The following is a 19,175-nucleotide window of genomic DNA, read 5'->3' as shown; positions in this document are numbered from 1 at the left end:
AGAGAGGGAGACAGAGAATCCTCAGCAGGCTCTGTATTGTCAAGGCAGAGCCTGACTTGAGGCTCAAACTCATGAATCATGAGATCATGACCTGAGTGGAAATCAAGAATCAGATGTTGAACTGACTGAGCCACCCAGGTGTCCCGCTTTCTTTTTCTTATTTAATTTTTAAAAATTTCTAAATACTCCAAACATATAGACAATAAAAGCATTTTGGGGTACCGGGGTAGCTCAGTTAGTTGAGCACCCTACTTTTGGTTTCAGCTCAGGTCATGATCTCACGGTTCGTGGGTTCGAGCCCTGCATTAGGCTCTGGGCAGACATTGAGAAGCCTGACTGACATTCTTTCTCTCTGCCCCTCCCCCACTCACACATACGTGTGTGTGTGTGTGTGTGTGTGTGTGTGTGTGTGTGTGTGTGTACATGTGCTCTCGCTCTCTCTCTCAAAATAAATAAACTTAAAAAAATATTTCGGTGAATTCCCATAGACCTCCTACCCATTGTTGTTAAATCTTGATGACATTATTCCATATTTGCTTAATGTCTCCTCATTACAAAAATGATGTGACTTTGAATTTTGTATTATCCACAGTGATACACATACCAGTTCGTTTCATCTATTGTATAACTACACCATAATTCATCTCTTTCTCTGTTGAGAGTTGAATGGGTTGTGTCCTAATCCCTGGCTATTGTGAATAATGCTGAAACACACAGTCGTGGTGGCATCTCTTGTCCATGTGGGAGAGTTTCTCTATGGCCTTGTTTCTCTAAATCACATTAAATCTGCCTGTGAGCTGCATTTGCCTGGTGACAAGGGCTCAGTTTCAGAAATTACAGGGGCTCCCTGCACCTTCCTGGTGGACACAAAGGTCTTAGAAAACTTTATCGTCCAGGACGTAGGGATTCCCCTCCTCTCTGCTGTTATTAGTGTTGGGCCTGCAGGGTCCCGGAAAGGCAGACGGTCTGTTGCTTTCTTGGCCAAGTGAGGACACAATAGTCTGTGCCCAAGCTGGGAGCTCTGGGGCCTCAGGCTGAGTCTCCCCACATACGTCTCTCGGCAATTCCCTGAGGGCCTCTGCCTCCACCCAAAGGCCCTGTGAAGATTCCAGGAGGAATGCCCTGTATTCTCAGAACCTGCCAAGCGGCCTCGTCCCCGACTTGGGGAAGATGCTCCCTCTCCCTGGAGAGCGACTTGCTCTTCTCCCCCCACATCTGGCCTGCACTGTCCCTGGCCCCCCGGGGCAGGTGTGGGGGAAGGAAATACTGACATCAGCCATGTGACTCCCACTCACTCTCCTTGTTGCTCTGGCCTTCCTGAGGCTGTGGCCCCTCTGAGCGGAAAAGGCCTGGGCTGGATGGGCTGACAAATGTGCCTCTCTCATGGGGGCGTGGAGGGGGCTGAATGGTCTATTTCCCCAAAGGCCCAGATGCAAGTTTCCAAACCTTGCAGCCACACCCCAGAGAGCAATTGGAGGAGAACCCTGCATCCTCTTGGGAGAGGTCAGAGGAACAGATGTGGGCAGGGTCTGGGGGGATCCGTTTGTATCTAAGTGGCAGGCTCATTCATTCATTCAGCCAGTTGGTCAGTAAACATTCGTTCAGCCCAATCTCATACCATGCTCTATCCTGGGCTCTGTGGATAAAGGGATGAATCAAACAGTTTGTTTTTCAAAGAGCTTGCAGTCTAATGGGGAGACAGATAATGAATACAAGCAATGGCCTAGCACTGTGCTCCATGCCATAACAGAAGAGAGCAAAGGTGCTTTGGATTTACTCATGCAAAACTCATTTTGTACCTGCTAGGTGCTGGGTACTGTTCTGTGTGCTGGAGATACAGCAGTGAACAAAAACAAAACAAAATGCTCCCATTCTCTTGGACAGTGAAGTATACGGCTGTGGATGCACATAGTAGGGGCAAAGAACTCTGAGGGGTATATCAAGCCGAGTCCCATTAGAAAAACAGAAATCATGTTAGGTCTTTCAACAGAGGGAATTTAATGCAGGGAGCTGGTTGCCCAGTCATGGAAGTGCTGAGAAGTCAAACAGGGGATAATGATACCACCCTGACACAAGCAGCCACGGAAAGTCACCACTACCCCTAAGGGCCAGAGGGACAACCTGAGTGGATGGTCTCAGCAAAACCAGAAGTGAGGGCCATCCCACAAGTGCTAGAATCATGGTGGAGGCTGCCCTGTGGGAGCGAGGTCCATGAGGGAGGGCCTATTCAGAGGGAGCTGCAGTCAGAGAGAGGATGAAAACACAGGATAAAAAGCCCTCTGCCCTCTTATGTCTTCCTGTCTGGGGAAGGCAGAAGTATGGCCCCCAAGATTTGCCATCCTAATCCCTGGGGCTCTGGGTGTGATGAGATACCTTGCCTGTGAATGTGTTAATTTGCATGGCAAAGGGGCTTTGCAGATGTAGTTAAGGTTCCTAATCTGGATTATCCAAGTGGGCACAATTTAACCACATGATCCGTTAAAAGCAAAGAACCTTCTCTGGCTAAAGGCAGAAAAGAGATGTGGCCAATGGAGAAATCAGAGTTTAAGTGTGAGACAGGTCTGATACCCTATTGCTGGCTCTGAGATAACAACGGAGGGCCACGTGCAAGGACTGGAAAACGGCCTCTTAGAGCTAAGGGCGGATCCAGCTGACAGCCAGCGGGAAATGGGAACTCATTCCTACATCCTGGGGCACCTCACCCACCTGTCGCTCCTCCCAGGCTTCTGTGTAGGCATGTAACTCATCTGCATGGGCAGGAGGGAGAGACGGCAGGTGACCTGAAGTTTCTGGCCTGGGCTCTCCACACTTCTCCTTCCTGTGGGCACCTGGACAGGATTCCTCATCTTTTCCCTCTTTGCCAGTTCTCAGGATGAAAGTTCCTACTTCAGGCCATGTGACTGGATGCTACTGGACCAGTGGTTCTCAAAGTGGGGTGCCAGGGCCAGCAGCATCAACATCACTTGGGAGCTTGTTCAAAAAGTAAACAGTTTTTTATAAATGTTTACTCATTTTTGAGAGAGGGAGGGAGTGAGGGAAGGAAAGAGAGAGAGAGAGATAGAGTGTGTCAGTCAGCAGGGGACAGGCAGAGAAAGGGGGACAGAGGATCTGAAGCAGGCTCTATATTGACAGCAGTAAGACCGATTTGGGGCTTGAACTCACTAACTGTGAGATCATGACCTGAGCTGAAGTCAGATGCTTAACCAACTGAGCCACCCAGGTGCCTCTAGAAATTCTAAGGAAATTCTTAAGCTGACATCTACACCCACTGAATCAGAAGCACTGGGGGTGGGACCTGGAAATCTCTATCTTCCAGAGCCTTCCAGAAGATTCTGGCATATTCTAAGATTTGAGAACCCCTGTGCTGGCCCCTGAGCTGCTTGAGAGAAAGAATCCTACTTCTCTCTCCCCCTAGGACCTCGGCCCCTGCCTGGTCTTCAGTGGACACCAGCAGATATTTGTGGGATGGAAGGTGGATGAATGAATGAATGAGAGGCCATTCATCTCTGTCTGAACCTGTCCCTTTCTGTCCTTCCTGCTGTTCCTGCTCCTCCTGGGATTCGGGCACTTCCCAGGCCAATGCCAAGGGCTGCAGGTGTGCCAGGTGGCCGCAGATGGGACCTACTTCGGAGACCTGTGCCCCACCCAGGGCAGCTACCTGTGGGTGCAGTACGAGTGCCAGGAAGGTGAGTCCCCAGCTTGCCTAGCCATGGGAATTCCCGATTTCCACACCAGGTCCAGCCCCACTTGGAGCACTGGGAGCAAACACCCCTGGACGTCGATCTGTGTACTAAGACTTCCTCACCCACCACTCGTGCCCTGCAGCCTGACCTCCCCACCCAGCTTGGCCTCTTGGGGTAAAGAGTCTGAGGCTCCTGTTGCAGAAATGAGCCATCAAGCCAGAAGTTCAGTTTCCTGGAGTGGCCCAACAAACACATCAGATAAGGCCAGCATTGCTTGACACAAGAAAGCCAAAAGATGTCTCACTCCCCGACCCCACACCCACCTAGGCCACCGCCCTGCCCTGCCCATGAAGTTTTAGATCGCACATGAAGTTTTAAAAACTTGAAAGATCTAAAAATAACAGGTATAATCACAATTTATAAAACTGTCATAAATCAAGAAAGAAGAATTCCTCCCTTCAATTCTCCGGTCCTACCCCTCCTAAGGAAACCACTGCTAAATGTTTACTGTAAGTTCTTCCCTGCTCTTTATTTTTTTTAATGTTTATTTATTTATGAGAGAGACAGCGAGAGAATGAGTGGGGACAGGGTGGGGGGGGAGAGAATCCCAAGCAGGCTCCGAGCTGTCAGCACAGAGCCCAACATGGGACTTGATATCATGAAACGTGAGATCATGACCTGAGCCGAGATAAGAGCTGGATGTTTAACTGACTAAGCCACCTGGGTGCCCCTCTTCCCTGCTTTTTAAACTGTTTTCAGACATGGCTGTGTATGAGTGTGTATACATAAGTTATAATCATTTAAAATATATTAGTTTACAGCTCAGTTTATTTTTTTTTTACTTAATAATATATTCTGGACATCTCTCCAAGTCACTACCTTATTCTTTTAATGACTGCATAGTATTCCATCATAAGATTATGTCAAAATTTATTGAACCAGTCCCCTATTGATGGACATTTAGGCTGCTTCAGATTTTCTGAAGTGCACCCTGCAGCACTCATTCTCGTGCGTATATCTTGACATGTGCCGGATTCTGTTTAGAGGAGAGGTCCCTAGTACAGGGAATGCTGGGTCACAGGGTATGTGCACCTTAAATGTTCAAAGATGCTGCTAAATTACACTCCAAAGTGGCCGTGCTGATTTGCACGCCTACTAACCGTGTATGAGAGCTCTGCTTCCCCCTAAGGCAACGTTCTGCCACCGTCCAGGGAATCAGTCGCAACACACTTTCCACTGAGAACATGAGTTGACGGTGCAGGGAGCTCTGAAGGGGAAGAGCGAGTCAGGGAATGTTGGGGTCCCCAGGGACGATCCAGGACAGTAGGGTCCATGGGTGTAGAAGCGGGGGGTACTACAGAGAGAAGGGGACAAGTTTTACCAGCGCCATTAGTGTCTTGGAGATGCCTGGGTGGAGTAAGAGGGAGCGGGACGTCTTCATTCTATTTTCTGGGAAGAAGAGGCCACGTGTTTTGGCAGTGCTTTCCGGTTGGTGGTTTTGCTAATGGACAAAGGGTGCCCTTTGGAGATCTGCCAGTCGCAGTGTGGCTGTCACTGGACAAATGCATCGCTTAGGCCAGGGGGTGTATTGGTCTGGCGACCCCGGACCAAATTTTCTGCCCCAATTTTGATTTCAAATATCCTGCCCCCATGTGAACTGGTGTGCTCTAATCACAGTGTTTCTGATTTGTAAAGGGAGAGATTCTATCCGGCAGTCCCCCCAGTGCCGTGCCCCCCGACCCCCCCCCCCCCCCCCCGGCCACAGTGCCCAGAAAGGCCTCACTGCTGCCTGCGTGTCCTCAAGCAGTTATGAATCAGGACCATGAAGACTTTCCGACTAGCTCTGGAAAGTCCTTTTGATGTGCATTCAGCTTCTTCTATCTTTCCCTTCTTCATTTGTGCTCAGAAACTGAAAGATTCTGCTGTGCAAATTAGCTTGGGGCCATGGGAAGCCTCAGCAAATTCTATGCCCCTCCCTATCCTCCATAACAGTTTTGAAAGCTCAGGTTTTGTAAAATGTAATATGCACTAAATGGCTTACAATGAATCTTTGGCCACCCTAGCCAAGTAGATCTTCCTAAAGGTGTTTGGCTTTTTTGTCTTTTTAAACATGATGAAATACCTTTAGACAATCAATAGAATCCTTGTTAAATAAATTAGAGTACATTGTGCAGCTATTAAAAAGAACAAGGCAAGGGCACCTGGGTGGCTCAGTTGGTTGGGTGTGTGACTTTAGCTCAGGTCATGATCTCACAGTTCGTGGGTTCGAGCCCCACATGGGGCTCTGTGCTGACAGCTCAGAGCTTGGAACCTGCTTCGGATTCTGTGTCTCCCTCTCTCTCTGCCCCTTTCCTGCTCACGTTCTGTCTCTCTATCTCTCTCAAAGACAAATAAACGTTAAAAAATTAAAAAAAAAAAAAAAAAGAACAAGGCACTTCTGAGTTTATACAGAACCATCTCCAAGATATACTAGGTGAAAAAAAAAAAAAAAAAAAGGAAGATGCCAAATAGTGAACACAGCATGAACCATTTGTAAGAACAGAAAAGTATGTATGTGCTTAGATTGTGTAGGTATCCCTGGAAGGTGACCCTGGATACTGGTAACAATGATTGCCTCTGCGGACACTGCAGGATGACAGGGGAGGGAGGCTTTCTTCTCACTCTATACCCTTTATACATTTCAAATTCTGTACCTTGGTCATGTATTACCTATGAACGAAAGATAAAATTTAAAAGAACTTTAAAAAGTAAAAACAGGGGTGCCTGGGTGGCTCAGTCATTTAAGCGTCCAACTTTGGCTCAGGTTATGATCTCATGGTTTATGGGTTCGAGGCCCATGTCGGGCTCTGTACTGACTGTTCAGAGCCTGGAGCCTGCTTCAGCTTCTGTGTCTCCCTCTTTCTCTGCCCGTCCCCCCCCCCCCCCCACCGGCTCTCTCTCTCTCTCTCTTTCAAAAATAAATAAACATTAAAAAAAGTAAAAATAAAATTATAAAAATTTTAAAAGCCCCACCTAAAGATAAAGGACAGGTGGATAGAAGAGAGTATGTTTTAAACAGAAGCATGCAATTTTGCTTTGTGATGGCATATAGCATTTTCCTTTTTGATCTGCAGGCCTACAGCTGATGGTGTCCAATGAGAGTTTCACCTTTGACAATGTCACCATCTCCCTGACATGGCTCCTCTCTCCTTACATTGGAAACCTTTCGTGTATAATTAGTACAGGAGATGGCCACACTTTTGATCCCTACTACCCTCCCAGGTAAGAGGAATCTCTGAGCCTTGAGTCAGGATGTATCAGTCAGCTTCTGCTGCATAACAAAACATCCCCAAACTTAGTAGCTTACAATATTATTTATTATTCCTCATGGTTCTTTGGGTCAGCTAGGTGGCTTTGCTTATCTGGGCCAGCCTTGCTAGGGGCGGATGGCCTCAGAAGTCCTCACGTATATGTCTGGTGGTCAGCTGAGTGTTGGCTAGGGGCATGTATTGCATAATAATCACCCAACAGGCTAGTCTAGCCTCACTGGCATGGTGGCAGAGGGTTTCTAGCAGCAACTGAGAACAAGGCCTACTGTGCAAGCATTTTTAAAATCTCTACATGTATCACATTTTCTAATGTCTCATTGGCCAAAGCAAGTTCCATGGCCACACCTAGGCTCAACAGGTGGAGAAAGAGACTCCACCTGTTGATGGAAGAAATGGCAGAGCCACAGTACAAAGGGGCATACGTACAGAAATGGCATGCACAGGTTTTCTCACTACGGAGGCCACGTGAACAGTCTTGAAGAGCTGGGTCCTTATGGCTTCCTTCTGTGTAGAATCTCTCCTGGGTCACTGTCCAAGGAGTTGGTAATGATGTGAAAAAGATGCTCGCATGGATGTGGGAATGTTTTCTGTTGGCAAGAATAATAAACAATAATAGTAGCAATATTCATAACAGTCCAGCCAAGCAGCTTTCACATATAATCTCATTTAGTCCTCACTACAAACCCTATCAGCTAGATCTATGCTATCCGGCAGAACAGCCACTTGCCACATGAGCTATTGGGTACTTGAAATGTGGCAGCTCTTAATTAAGATATGCTGTTAATTAAAACACACGTGGGATGTTGAAGATTTCAGCCGCCCCTCACCAACCTCTCATAAAAGATGTAAAGTATGTCACTAATTTTTAAATATTGATTACATGTTGAAATGAAAGTATTTTGGATATATTGGGTTAAAGAAAATAAATTATTAAAATTAATTTTATGTATTACTGTTTCAATGTGGCTCTTAGAACATACACATGGGTGGCTCACACTGTACTTCTATTGGACAGTGTTGAGCTAGGCAACTGTTATTTTGTTTTCATGGACAAAGCAGCTGAGGCTCAGAGAGGCATAGTGGCAGTGCCCAAGACACACAGCTTATGAGTGGCAACATGGTGACACAAGTCAGGACTGTCTGGCATAAAAGCTGAGGCCCTCAAGCCCCTGGCAGATTACACGGCATGAAGGCATTATACTCTGCATCCTCTAGGAGAGCAGAACCTCCCCGGCCTGATGGCAGCTGAACTCAATTCATAACATTTCCAAGTCCTACTGGGCCTGGGGTAAGCTCCATTCTGGGTGCCCCCAGAATGATCCAGAATTTCCAGATCCTCAGTGGGTTGGGGGCTTCTTACAGGGGTCTTCAGTTCAACATGAATCCCCAGGGAAATAATGGAGGCTCGTAAGCCCCTTTCCTAACCCTAAACATCTGCAGTTCTACCCTGTGGGGAGCTAGAGGTTCTGAATCCAGTCCTGCACATGCTCAGCATTGCTGGAAGCCCTGGCTTGGGTGGGGCCAAGAGGGGCCAGCCCTGTCCCTGGCCCAATTCTGCCCCAGTGAGGTAGTTTCACACTCAACAGTCCTCTGAGGCCTCAGACATTGTGCTGTGCCGCCATATAAAATGGCATGTCCAGAAGCTAAGGTTCTAATCCCAGCTGCTGCTAACGTGTGTGAGACAATTTCTGGTCTTGGGTTTCCATTCCCTTCCCTGTCTCATTAATATTGGTGGCTGCCTTGTTTCGTGGAGTAAAATGAGAAATTACATGTGAAGATGCTTTGGGGGAAATGTTACAAAATGTTACAAAAGTGATACAAATACCCATGACCTTGTTGTGCAGGTTTCTTCCTGCTTGCTACCATGGCAATGAAAAAACAGCAAATGCTAAGCTATACAATCGCCCGGCCCCCAAATTTTAAACAACTTGCATTTGGCATTCGTCAAAATCGACTGTCTGTAGCCCTGCTAAGACCTTTAGTTACACAAAGACATTCCAGTAATAAACAAACAAACAGTAGCTACAAATTGGAGCAAATGAGACAAAATGCTAGTATTAGTCAACTCTGGATGGTGAGGCCAAAATACTCAGCTTCTTCTGTCATTTTGGTTAACTTTGGGAGATCCATTTCCGATGCTTCCTTATCGCAATAGCTGCCTCAGCACTCAACCTAGAATATTAAAAATGGCATGAATTTTAAGTTCACAGAAGTCACATACCTTGCGTGAATGTCGCTGTGCTTTTATGTGTTTGTACGGCATGCTACTTTTGCTTAAGTCATGATAAGCTAAGGCCTAAATGGGCCACTTCATCTCTACTGCAGACAAACAACATGAGCTAATGGAGAATCCAATCTGAAATAGAAACAACATAATAAAGTCAAAGGATTTCTCCTTTAGATTCTTCTTGCCTTGCACTCCCGATGTATTGTGTTCATTTGAATGTCAAGCTGTTTTGCTTTACTGTTTGTTGTAGGAAACTTTATACGTTTCTGTAATTTATTGTGTGCCTCCTGGACCCATTTGCAAAGGTGAAATTTGTCCTTGTCCAGCGTTGGGTGTCTCAGCGCCACCTACTGACAGATCAGGGGATTGCCATCATTTTGGGGTCTATTCAGAGCTGCCTCCACACATAGCTGAATCTGGAGGGGCCGCTTCCCTGGAAATCGGTATTTCGTAAGACAGAACAAAATTTAGAGGGACCTAGATGTACACAGGATGTTGGGAAGCTCAGAGGAATTATGTGGAAGGTTATGGTCATAAAGGTCCGAAGTCTTTCGGGGGAACCAGGCAGGAGCTATGGAGGTAGAGAAAGGGACAACAGGGATGTGAAGGGGCGTGGCCTCCTCAGGTAACTGCGAGCACCTCGCGTTACAGCAGGAGTTCGGGGTATGTGGGGGAAAATGAAAGATGCTGCTGGAAAACTCAAAAGGAGTCTGCTGATAAAGAGCCTTGATAGGCCAGCCAGTTTGGAGAAATTGTTTTTAGGAGAACATGTAGGTTGGGTACCAGGAAACTGATTTGGGGTACAGCAGGTTTCCCGGGGGAGGGGGCTTCCAGGATGGAACAGGGGCAGAAGGTACAATGGGATGCACTAGCAACACACGCCCTTCCCATCCCCACAGAGAACTCTAGAGCCGGGACCTGACGGGACTGAGGCAAGAGAGTGGAACCTCAGTGCTCTGGCACAGAGCAGCCATGGGATGCAGGAAGGCACCCTGCAGGGGAGGAGGGGGGAGGCTGCTCCCTTTGGCCAAGTGGAATTCCTGGAGATGGATTCATCTGTGAGCCCTTGGCCACTAACACACCAGAGTGCTGGGGAGGGGCAGACCTCGGCCTTGAAGTGCAGAATCTGGGTGACTCACATCCACTACAGAGGATACTTAAGAATATTTAGGCCATTTGGCTACATGATCTGTGATTGTTAATACTGTTGCAAGAGTTACTAATAGTCACTGGGTAATTTTAAGGGCTAAATGGGACTACAAAGAAGAAAATAATTGGCACAGAGTTGATTCTTAAAAATGGGTAATTGTTGCCATTATATGAATATTACAGAAGTATATACTACTTTTATTTTTAAGAGGCTAAGTGGCATAAATGCCATCCTATTATACACACATACACACACAAAACCCCACAATATTTGAGCCTATCACATACCAGGTACTTACTCAGCCATGGTCTCATTTAAACCTCACAACGACCCAGCCAGGAATGGCTCTCACCTCATTGTATGGACAAGGGAGCTGAGACTCAGAGTGGTTGAGTCATTAGGTTACACAGGTGACTGACTCTGGAGACCTTACTTCCGGCTTTCTACCCTTTCCATTCTACCACACTGCCCAATTTGGTCAGGTGGCTTTATCCACCAAGCTGGCTAGCAACTTGTGAGTGACATTAACAAAATGGTACAGACCTTGGTATTCTTAACAATTGGACATTCTGAGCAAAGATACAAAATGTGAGCTCTCTTCCCCATTTTCTTTCTTTTTAAAGAAAAGCCACATCCCATTAATGTAAACGATCAAAGCAGGATGTGCAAATCAGTGAGTGGCAGTGTCTTAGACTAAGTTTTAAACTTTTTATTGAGGCATAAATATGTACAAAAAACTGCACAAAAAGATACAACTCAGTTAACTTCTACAAAGTGAAATGTCTACACCCATGTAAATTGTACTCAGATCAAGAAACAAAATATGACCAGTCTCCCAAGAGTCCTCCCGGGGGCCCCCAAGTCTACCAATTTCTACCACTGTCGATCAGTGTGACCCGTTCGGAACTTCTATAAATGGAATCATAAAGTGTATTCTCTTTTGGGTCTGACTTCTCAACAGTACATTTTTGAGATGTATCCATATTGTTGTGTATAACTGTGACTTCTTTGTTCTCATTTCTGTAGAACATTCCATCACATGGATATTCCTTGCTTTACTTATTCCTTTCTAGTGCTGGTAGTCCTTTTGGGTGGTTTCCCCTTTGGACGATTACAAACTATGTGGCTGTGAACATTGGAGCGCATGTCTTTGCTGCATTTCTGTTGGGTTTGCACCCAGGAATGGCACTGCTGGCTCGTAGGATCATCAAAAAATGTTAGGTTGTTGCCTCCGTTGCTTTGTACTCCGAGCAGATCTTCCCTTTGTTGGCAGCAGTTTCTGAAAGCACTTTGCTGTCTTCTGCCTCCAGGGAGATCACTGGGAGACAAATCAGGAAAAGTCCGTTTCTCTGCCTTTCGTTCCTGAGCACTTTCAGTTGGCAGGAGAGCTCAAGGAATGGAATGAGTCGCTTTTCCCAGCAAGATCCCTGAAAAACAGCCCAGATTTTGCTATTCAAAACCATCCTTCCCGTGACTGAAAAGAGTTAGTGTTTTCTTGTTCTGAAATCCACGTGGTCTGTTATTAGAGCCTACTCCAGCGTCCTTTTGATTAGTGTTTGCTGGTGAAACTTTTATACTTTTACTTTTGACCTATCCATGTCATTATATTTATTAAATTTTTTTTAAGTTTATTTATTTATTTATTCTGAGAGAGAGAGTGAGGGTGAGAATATGAGCAGGGAGAGAGAGAGGGAGGGAGAGAATCGGAGAGAGAGAATCCCAAGCAGGCTTTGTATTGTCGGTGCAGAGCCCAATGCAGGGCTCAGTCCCATGAAACATGAGATCATGACCTGAGCTGGAACCAAGAATCAGCTGCTTTAACTAACTGAGCCACCCAGGTGCCCCCTTATCATTATATTTAAAGTGGACTTCTTATAGACAGTCTATGGTTGAGACTTTTTTTTTTTTTTTTAATCCCATCTGGCACAACAATTGGTGTGTTGAGATCATTTATAAGATCATTTTCCCTCTGTTCTCCTCTCTTGCCTTCTTTTGGATTAATTGAATATTTTTAGCATTCCATTTTAACATATCTATCAGCTTTTTTGGTTATAGATCTTTTTATTACTTTTTTAGTAGTTGCTTCATGGATTACAATATACATATCCAACCTTTCACAGTCTATATGGAGTTCATATTTTACTTCATTAAAATGTTGAAGCTTTACTGGCATATAGGTCCCTTTGCTCACCCTCCTCTATATTATAGTTGTCATATGTAGGACATTTACATATATTGAAAATCTCTTTTTTTTTTTTTTTTTTTTAGTTTATTTACTTTTGAGAGAGAGAGAGAGCAAGCACAAGCCAGGGAGGGGCAGAGAGAGGGAGACACAGGACACAGAACCCAAAACAGGCTCCAGGCTCTGAGCTGTCAGCACAGAGCCCAACGAGGGGCCTGAATTTACCAAAATGTTACCAGTCTATGAATTTACCAAAATATTTACCATTACTTGTGTTCTTCCTTCACCCTTGAAATTCAAAGTTTCCCTCTGGTATCATTTCTTTTCTGCTGGAAAAACTCCCTTAAACACTTCTTTTATAGATTTTTTGGAAACAAATTCTCTTAGAGGATTTCTTTATTCCTGAGAACGTCTTTATTTTGCTTCACTTCCTGGAGGACATTTTTGCTGGATATAGAATTAGGTGTTGACAATTCTTTTCTTTCAACATTTAAAGATGTTGTCACTGTCTTCTGACTGCCATGCTTTTGAAGGGAAATCTACAATCAGTCACATCGCTGTTTTCTTTATATGCAATGTGTCATTTTTCAGGCTTGTTTTGAGATTTTTTTTTCTTTACCTTTGATTTTCAGCAGTTTTATTACTGTATGTGTGGGCATGGTTTTCTTTAACTTTTCCCCTTTTGTGGGGGATCCATGGAGTTTCTTGAATCTTTACATGTATGTATTTTGCCAAACTGGGTAAGTTTTCACCCATTATTTCTTCAGTGTATTTTTCTACACCGATCTATCTCTTCTCACTGGTCCTCCCATGACACAACTGCTTTCTTTTTTGATATTGTCACACAGGTTGCTGATGCTCTACTCATTTTTGAAAATTTAATATTTTATTAAGATGTCAATTTATTTAATCTTTTCTTCAGCTCGGATACTTTCTCTTGCTCTTTGTTCAAGTTCACTGACTTTTTTCTGTCATCACTATTCTGCTATTGCAAGCATCCAGTGAATTTTTTATTTCAGATACTGTTTATTTCTAAAATTTTCATTAAAAAAAAAGTTTCTGTTTCTCTGCTTAGAATGTCTGGCTTTCCATTCATTTAAAGAGGGTTTACCTTTATGTCATGGAGCATGGCTGAAATGGCTGATTTCAAGTCTGTCTGATAATTCCAAGTCTGTCTGATATCACCTGAAAGCTGACATCTATTATGTTTTCACTTGAGATTGGGTCAGATTTTCCTCATTCTTTGGGTATCATCAAGCAATTTTGGATTATATTCTGGACATTTTGATAGTAGGTTCTGAGACTCTGGATCCAGTTAAAATCCTCTGGAAAATAGATTTTTGTTTTGTTTTAGCAGGCAACCCACCTGGTTAGGTTCAGACCACACTTTATGACTTGCCTTCTGTGAGTGGTGGTTCCCATGTTGGTGTCGTTTCCAAACCTGTTTGGGTTGGCCCCACTCATGGGACACTCAGGATGGTGTTATGTTGTAGTCTGACTCAAACAAAGCCTTGGCTGTGTGTCTTTGGCTCTACTTTGCACATGCATAATATGTGAGTGAGCTCATAGTTTGTGCTGGGTTGTTCGTGGAAGTGGGGGCCCCTCCTCTCCACATCTCTCATTTTCAGGGTCTCCCCCACAATCTTCAGCTCCCACACGTCTCTCTTCACGGCTCCTCTGGATACAAAGATGGGTTTTCTCTTGGGAATTAGGTGTCTGCATCACCCTACACTGTCAGTGCAGCTCCAAGAGGGAGAACAGCCTAGGGCATGGCCAAAAGAGAAAAAAAGAGAAATGACACAAAACAAAACCAGGTATTATTTTCTGTGCCCTCAGACTCACTGGGTCTCTTTTCCTGGTTCTCTTGGCTAAACAGAGGGGATTTCTCTTGGGGTTTTTGTTTTCTTCATTCATTGTGCAGTTCCATGACCCTAGGTCACAAACATGTACCCTAGGGACAAAGCCAAGATATAAAGGAGATTAAAAAAGAAAAAAGACACAAAATAGGAAAGTCCCATCTTTACAGGTACTTCTTAAAGCCTGGGCTTTCCTTCCCAATCTGTCTGCTGTTGTTTACTTTTCAGAGTCCTCACCAAGTTTCTTTGTGAATTTTGCCTAAAGCCGTAATCAATGGAAGAGACAGGTGGTGGCTTTACTCTTGGCAGGCACCAAAAATCCAGCTACTGTTTAGCAAGCCTTTTCACAAATATGCTCATTTGTCAAATATTTCTCAGCATGCCCTCCATGCTAGGCGCTGTGTTAGGTGCCGGATTTACAACGGAGATCTAGACAGACACCGTCTGTGCAGACGACCTAGTAGGGAAGAAAGCCAGTGGCGAAGCAAGCACACAAGGAATGAGTGTCACCCAGGAGAAGCAGCCGAGCTACAGCATTGCCTTTATGGGGAACCTAAGGAGGGCTTCCCTGAGGAGGTGATGTTTAAGCTGAGCACCAAAGGAAGAGCATGAGTGTGAGCAGACAGACGAGCGGAGAGCCTTCCCAGCAAAGAACAGCACACCTGCAGGCCTTGAGGCAGACGGGAGGTGGCGCATTCCAGGAACCGAAAAGAGGGCAGAGCGGACATACAGCTGGGAGGGGTGTGGCAGGAGATGGGGGTGAGGTCAAGAAGGGAGGTCATGTGGGTCTTTATGGGCCACATTGGAGATTTTCAATCAGTTCCCTCGGCGAAATGAGAAGCCAAGCATCTATCATTCTGATACATTTGGAATATGACCCCATTTTACAGATGGGGAAAATATGGTTCAGAAAGGTAGGCTGGGGCATAGCATTTTACAGACGAGGGGGATTTATGTGAGCCACAGAGGGAATAAATGGCAGAAAAAGGACGTGTAACCAAATATTCAACTCCCTGATTGGTCACTGCTATTTCTTCCACTCCCACCTGCTCTAGACATCTCAACGTAACCTTTGTGAACACCAAGGGCTTGGTCACGTAGCATCTCTTTCTTCACCTGTTTATCTTTGCAGGGTAGGGGAGGTGCAAGGTAGGTGAGTGCATATGTGCACACGTGTGTGAATGCATGTGTTTGTGTGTCCCCAACATGGCCAACACTAACTATTGCTGGCAGTTTATGCAGCAACGTGACCCACCAGTTCACAGCCCCTGGGGAATTTATTGTGTTTGCCGAGTGCACAACCAGTGAGTGGCATGTGATGGCTCAGAAGCACGTGACAATCCAAGACAAGACGGGAAGGCTCAGCGTGACTGGGTGCTCCGGCCTGTCGACGTTGGGAGCCAGCCCTCTCTGCCGCACTGTCTTCGGGGAACCTCTGTGGATTCAGGTGGTACTTGATGGAGGTGAGTCTACAGAAATGGTCAAGGTCAGAGCAACCTCGATTTTCCCCAGATCTATCCATCCAACTCCCAGGCTTTAATAAATACTAACAGCACTCACGTATCCAGTTAGTTTTTTAGCTATTCAACTTATTTAGCACCTCGTGCGTGCCCAGAACTGGTCTGAGTACTCCACGTGTGCTAGCCCACCCAGTATGTACTATTATTATCTCCATTTTACAGATGAAGAAATGGAGGTAAGGTTCAGAAATTGGCTTGAAGTCACAAGGCTAGTAAGCTAAGTGAAGCTCTCTGCCTTCCGATGCCCTTCTTTACCCAGAGTCCCATCAGAACAGAATTTCCAAGTCACTCCTTGTTAGGGAACCTGAATAGGACTGGGAGAGCTACCAGCTGGGCCTGAGCCCACCTCAGTGAGGCCAGCGTTGACCAGCCTGGCACAATGATGCTGCCCCCAATCAGGACTGATATGGAGCAACACGTACTGCCACAGCCATAGCAGATGTTACGGCTGGTGTCCCTTGTGATTGGTCAGTTTCTTTTCTGATTGGTCAGAGAAGCCATTTTAATTGGTCATGTCCATTCTGATTAGTCAAAGCGTCCTTTCTGATTGGTCACAGCATCTACTCTGATTGGTCACAGTGTTCATTCTGATTTATCACAACATCCATCCTCTTTGGTTGGGACCCATGTAGTTTCAGTTGTTAAACATTCTGAATATCATCCCTCTTCTCAGTAGAGACCCTACCAACGAAGACCTACCCGTACCTGAGGCAGCATCTTTATTCCAGGCACAGGTCTGGTTTGAGATGCGGACAGAAGCCTGCTGGGCTAAACCGCGTGGCACAGAGCTGCAGAGGTGAGGACATGGCTCAGTCCGACCTCACAGCTCCTGGAGGCTCACCCAGCAGAGATATGATGGAGCTTTAAACACAGGGTCCTTAAACAGTCCTCGGGGCTCCTCTCTGTCTCGGTGTGCTTGTTGGCCAAAGACGGCTGCTATGTGCACCAGGGAAACCTAAAATAATCCTTCATTTATGTTTTTATCCTACAAACATAATTGCCTACTGTTTGCCAAGTGTGGGGAGAGGGAGCAGTAAACATGAGTGTCAGAAAGTACCATCATCATTGTCTTTCTCATCGTCATTAGCATCGTCATCGCTCAAACAAGAAATACCCTAGCTTGGCTTCTGTTGCAAAGAATCCTAATTTGGTGGTTCAAACCAGATTTTTAGAGTCAACCACAGTATTTAGCATCCAGGTAGGACAGCCGGCCCCAACCTATAAGGGAGCCGCATCTTAAGGTGAACAGGCTGAGTGTTCCCGTGGAGCAGGGTTTCAGGCGGTCTGCCACGGAGGTGGAAGGAAATGACTTCACCTGCTCCTGCTTAGGACAAGACTCGAGGCTAATTCTCAGGCATAAAAATCAGCCACGCCTCGGGAGATGCTCCTGTGTTAGCCTTCCACCCTCCAAGGACAAACCTGTCAACAAAATGTCCTCATATTTTCATTACAAACCTTTAAGTTTATGGGTAACACACACAGAGCACGGAGCAGAATATGCAGATGAGCAGAGAGGACTCAAAAAGAAAAATCGCTCATGAACCCCGTACTCAGAGATTATCACTGTTAAGACCTGGGGGTGGGCCTATCCTTCCGCATGTCTTTATGGCTATATCATCTCCATGTCTATGTCCAGAATCTGACCTTGGAGCTTGGGTCTCAACCGTCTCAGTACAATCTACTGCATGGCTGTTGCCAACATTCTTAAATATCTCTCACCCCACATAGGAAGAGGGGTGACTTACACTGTGCTGTCGGGTAATACAACCCTGGCTGAGTTCACCACACCAAGCGGCCTGCTACCCTACAATCTGACCCTGGACAGAGCAGCCCAGCAAAGGATGGGCCCAGGGATGCACCACCTGGAGATCCGAGCCACCAGCAACACCACTTCTGCACCCTCCCGGAACATCACAGTCTCCTTCATGGAGCCTCTGTCAGGGCTATGGGCCTCCTGGGCTTCTGACCACTTGGAGCTTGGACAAGACCTACTGGTCAACGTCTCGGTGGCTCGTGGCGCACCGGAGAGGCTGACCTTTGAAGTGGCAGGACTCAATGCAACCTTCTCCCGTGAAGAAGAGAGTCTCCAGGGACCATTTGGGATTTACCCTGTGGCAGTTCCTCTTGAAGGTATTTGGGGTGGGTGGGTCTCCTCCCAAATTTCCCTCCTCTTTCCTTCCCGACTCAGTGTCCAGAGTCCCGCCAGCCTGTGTCTGTGTGTCCTGAACACAAACGGGGTTCACGGCATCCAGCCTGGGGCATACAATAAGAAGAGACATCTGATCTGCCCTCAGAGCTTAGAGTCACAGGGGTTCTCACTTGTGGCACTTCTAACGTTCGGGGCTGGATCGTTCTTTGCTGTGGGGGTTGTCCTGCACACTGTAGGGTGTTTACTGGCATGCCTGGTCTCTACCCACTAGATATCAGTAGCGCCAGCCTCCTAAGTACAACCAGAAATGCCTCCGGACATTGCCAACTGTCCCTGGGTAGCAAAATCTCCCCCACTGAGAACCACTGGAGGAGAGTTGGAAGGATTCCAATTTTTCCATCATTTCTAGAGAAGAGTGTGGTTCAGGGGGGACCTGCAGTCCATGCCCTTCAGGGAGCGAGAGATAAAAACAAGGGTGGGAGAGGGAGGGACAAGAGAGGAAGAGTCAAGATGCTGGCTGGAATAGAGATAGGGTGACAGACTGGCTGGCACCACCAAGCGAGGAGACTAGAGGAGACATTTGCATTTAATCTGGAGAGAACAGAGAGTCCTTCAGGGCAATGTGGTGAAGTCAGCAGCCAGGAATGTGATGAGGGTCACAGAGTCCCCAGCCCACCCAGAACCCTGCCTACCTTCCCCGCCAAGGATCTCAGAAGTCTGTAAGAGAGGTGGAAATACTGTGCCGGGGTGGGGCTACAGTGCCCTCAAGCAGCAGATTTAGCAAAAGAGATAGGTTAAATGACAGATTTGAGAAGAAAACCATTACAACTTTGCCAGGTATCAAAGGTCCAGCTTGGAACAAGAGGAATCCAGAGTGAAATGAAATGACAATGGAAAACATACACACTATATAGGTATAATTCAAGTGCAAATTAATTATTGTTGTCTACAAAAGCCGCTTGGCAGGGGATAATAGATAAAATCTCTACATGCCCTGTGAAGTTTTGGCTCACTCTTAGATGGTAAGTAGTCTTCTTTTCCCCACAAGAAAAACAGATTTGGATGAGATAAAGGGGGTGAAGAGGAAGGGAAGGGCACCA

At 46.1% G+C, this 19,175-nt stretch overlaps 1 protein-coding gene and 1 long non-coding RNA gene across 10 annotated transcripts in view; one reads left to right on the top strand and one right to left on the bottom strand.

The window, feature by feature from the left end:
* The window catches only part of LOC131500448 (uncharacterized), a 126,980-nt gene that overhangs the window by 13,854 nt on the left and 93,951 nt on the right, over positions 1 to 19,175 (bottom strand). For 8 of the 9 annotated variants that reach the window (XR_009256288.1, XR_009256287.1, XR_009256289.1 and 5 more), the window contains 4 exons: positions 15,653 to 15,875; positions 14,393 to 14,481; positions 9,213 to 9,347; positions 7,418 to 7,578 (listed from right to left, as the gene is read on the bottom strand). This is a non-coding gene — a long non-coding RNA (uncharacterized LOC131500448). The remainder of the gene's footprint in view (positions 1 to 7,417; positions 7,579 to 9,212; positions 9,348 to 14,392; positions 14,482 to 15,652; positions 15,876 to 19,175) is intronic. The other variant, XR_009256290.1, reaches the window with a different exon arrangement.
* LOC131500447 (polycystin-1-like protein 2) overlaps positions 1 to 19,175 on the top strand; it is a 95,135-nt gene that overhangs the window by 5,450 nt on the left and 70,510 nt on the right. The window contains exons 4-7 of the mRNA XM_058709710.1: positions 3,576 to 3,686; positions 6,797 to 6,944; positions 15,640 to 15,869; positions 17,655 to 18,056. Coding sequence (XP_058565693.1) covers positions 3,576 to 3,686; positions 6,797 to 6,944; positions 15,640 to 15,869; positions 17,655 to 18,056 — 891 coding nt within the window. The remainder of the gene's footprint in view (positions 1 to 3,575; positions 3,687 to 6,796; positions 6,945 to 15,639; positions 15,870 to 17,654; positions 18,057 to 19,175) is intronic.

Source organism: Neofelis nebulosa, chromosome 17, assembly GCF_028018385.1.
Source record: "Neofelis nebulosa isolate mNeoNeb1 chromosome 17, mNeoNeb1.pri, whole genome shotgun sequence".
Classification (NCBI taxonomy): Eukaryota; Metazoa; Chordata; class Mammalia; order Carnivora; family Felidae; genus Neofelis; species Neofelis nebulosa.
The sequence above is the reverse complement of the archived record's forward strand: the minus strand, read 5'-3'. Positions and strand labels throughout refer to the sequence as shown.